Genomic DNA, 2,500 nt, shown 5'->3' with positions numbered 1-2,500 from the left:
ATGACTTCTGTAGTTTAGCTACATGCTGGTCATATGACACTCCACGTGGAAGACTCTATGAAATCCCAGATATTGTATGAGGCAGATACGTACGTCTTAATACATAATCAAGATCTATTATCTATTGTAGCTAGAAACTTTCTAAGCACAATAAATGTAGCAATGACTTTGAATATTATTATATAAAATAATTTAATTTATAAATATAAATAATTAATTAATTAAATACATTATTATTAATATTAATACCCATGATCGATGTCGTTTCCTGTTTTGCTCGTTCGATGTTTTGCTAACAAAGTTGCTGCTTTCTCCGTTCTCGTCCTTTCCCACCTCATCATCAGTAGCGTTTGACACGTCATCAGACATGTCGCCGTTGGCTTTTCCGGCACTCGAATGACTTTCGTCCACGTCACTTGTAATTTCTTCATCTGACTCTACTGAATCGCCTTCAATTGCATACACAGAAAGTTGATCAATTAGAGAAAGGATGACATACTGTGTATGAACATGTTACCTAGACGTTGTTGAGAATTTTTAGAATTTGCTGCTGTAATGTCTTTGTTCTGCTCCAAAAGAGTGTTTTGTAGTGAGAGTAATGAGTCTAGAAACTTCCGTAGTTTTGCTTGACCTGAAAACATCAATTGTGTGATGGTGTGATTTCCACTATGTACTGAAAGATGCATCCCTCCAGTACAATAGTGTAATGTATTGAGAGATGCATCCCTCCAATACAATAGTCTAGTATACAACAGTCTAGTCTATTGTGAGATGCATCCCTCCAATACAATAGTCTAGTCTATTGTGAGATGCATCCCTCCAATACAATAGTCTAGTGTATTGTGAGATGCATCCCTCCAATACAATAGTCTAATGTATTGTGTGATGCATCCCTCCAATACAACAGTCTAGTCTATTGTGAGATGCATCCCTCCAATACAATAGTCTAAAGTATTGTGAGATGCATCCCTTCAATACAATAGTCTAAAGTATTGCTCAAGTGCAAATTTGGAGGAGGTCCAATATTCAGGCACGACCGTTACCTGGACAACTACTACAACATGTTGCGGGAAGTAGGCTTCCATTGCCGTAAAGAACTGACAGCTCAATTCCAAAACAAGCAATGCCCAGACATAGCTGTCTATGATTTTCACGAGGGCAAGAAATTATTGTTAGACATTACAATAACACACCCTTGGGCACAAAGTAACATCTCAGGGAGCAGCACTACGGCAGGATTTGCAGCAGTGGAAAAAGAAAAACAAAAGGACAAGAAATACAGAGAAACTGCCGAATCCCTAGGACACATCTTTCACCCCATCGCAATTGAGGCTTTCGGACGCTGGGGCCCCAAGGCTGAAGAGCTACTGACAGAGGCGAGCAAGATGGCACCCATGCAATTGGACATGCCAGTGGGCCAATTCAAAGCACAGTGGTCACGTCATTTGTCGGTGACACTTCAACGACTAAATTCGGACATAATCAATAAACGGGCATTGACAATTGTTGGCAAGAAGGAGTCTGGTACCAGCGGGCCAGCTAACCTTGCCAAACGAGAATTTAGTTTTGACTTTTCATAAATTTATGTTCGTGTGTGTGTGTGTGTGTGTGTGTGTGTGTGTGTGTGTGTGTGTGAGTGAGTGTGTGTGTGTGTGTGTGTGTGCTTGGTTGCATTGTAGTTTGTATTGTAGTTTGCATTGTAGTTTGCATTTTAGTTCGTGTCGTAGTTTGCTTGTAATTTGCCTTGTGCTTTTGATGACAGTACTGAAAAATATATATATTGTGAGATGCATCCCTCCAAGTCATGTCATACATAACACTAACTATTACTAGTTGATTGACCAGATCTTACTTCTTTGCAACTGTTTCATCAACTCTGGGCCACCGTTCGATTGAAACTCGCTCCACATATCTTGTTGAGGAAAACGATTACAAATACCCAGCAGCTTCTGCAGCTTAATGCGAGACTCAAGAAAACAATCCCATAACTCTACAACAAAACATACAATCAAATGAGCATCAACTCCAGCAAGCTATCTTAATTTAAGAGACAAGCAAAGGATACCACAGTCTATCAGTTCACTGTCTATATGTCTGTTTGTCTGTCTGTCGCCTTACCTGCTTACCTGTCTGTCTGTCGCCTTACCTGCTTACCTGTCTGTCTGTCTGTCTGCCTTCATATATTTTATCTGTTTGTCTGTCTGTCTGTCTGCCTTCATATATCTGTCTGTCTGTCTGCCTTCATATATTTATCTGTCTGTCTGTCTGTCAGTCTGTGTCTGTCTGTCTGTCTGTCTGTCGCCTTGCCTGCTCACCTGTCTATCTTTCTGTCTGTCTGTCTGTCTGCAGGTATGTATGTATGTACATTTGTCTGTCCGGTCGTTAATCTGTTCCATAAATGAGTTACGCACTGAGTTGAGCCTTGACAGCATGTCCCTTCTCAACCTCCTCCTTTACATTCTGCTCAGAAAAATGCCTAACATTTTCAGTCTCATCAACC

The 2,500-nt window shown here is 40.5% G+C and overlaps 1 protein-coding gene across 1 annotated transcript in view; it reads right to left on the bottom strand.

Annotated features, from left to right (window-relative positions):
- The window catches only part of LOC134198026 (protein AATF-like), a 3,459-nt gene extending 2,773 nt beyond the window's left edge, over positions 1-686 (bottom strand). The window contains exons 1-3 of the mRNA XM_062667368.1: positions 518-686; positions 250-449; positions 1-55 (exon numbers count right to left, since the gene is read on the bottom strand). The exon at positions 1-55 is cut by the window's left edge and continues 122 nt beyond it. Of these exons, the coding sequence (XP_062523352.1) occupies positions 1-55; positions 250-449; positions 518-686 (424 nt within the window). The remainder of the gene's footprint in view (positions 56-249; positions 450-517) is intronic.
- Positions 687-2,500: the final 1,814 nt, after the last annotated feature.

Source organism: Corticium candelabrum, unplaced genomic scaffold, assembly GCF_963422355.1.
Source record: "Corticium candelabrum unplaced genomic scaffold, ooCorCand1.1 SCAFFOLD_95, whole genome shotgun sequence".
Taxonomy (NCBI): Eukaryota; Metazoa; Porifera; class Homoscleromorpha; order Homosclerophorida; family Plakinidae; genus Corticium; species Corticium candelabrum.
This window is presented reverse-complemented; position numbering and strand designations above follow the sequence as displayed.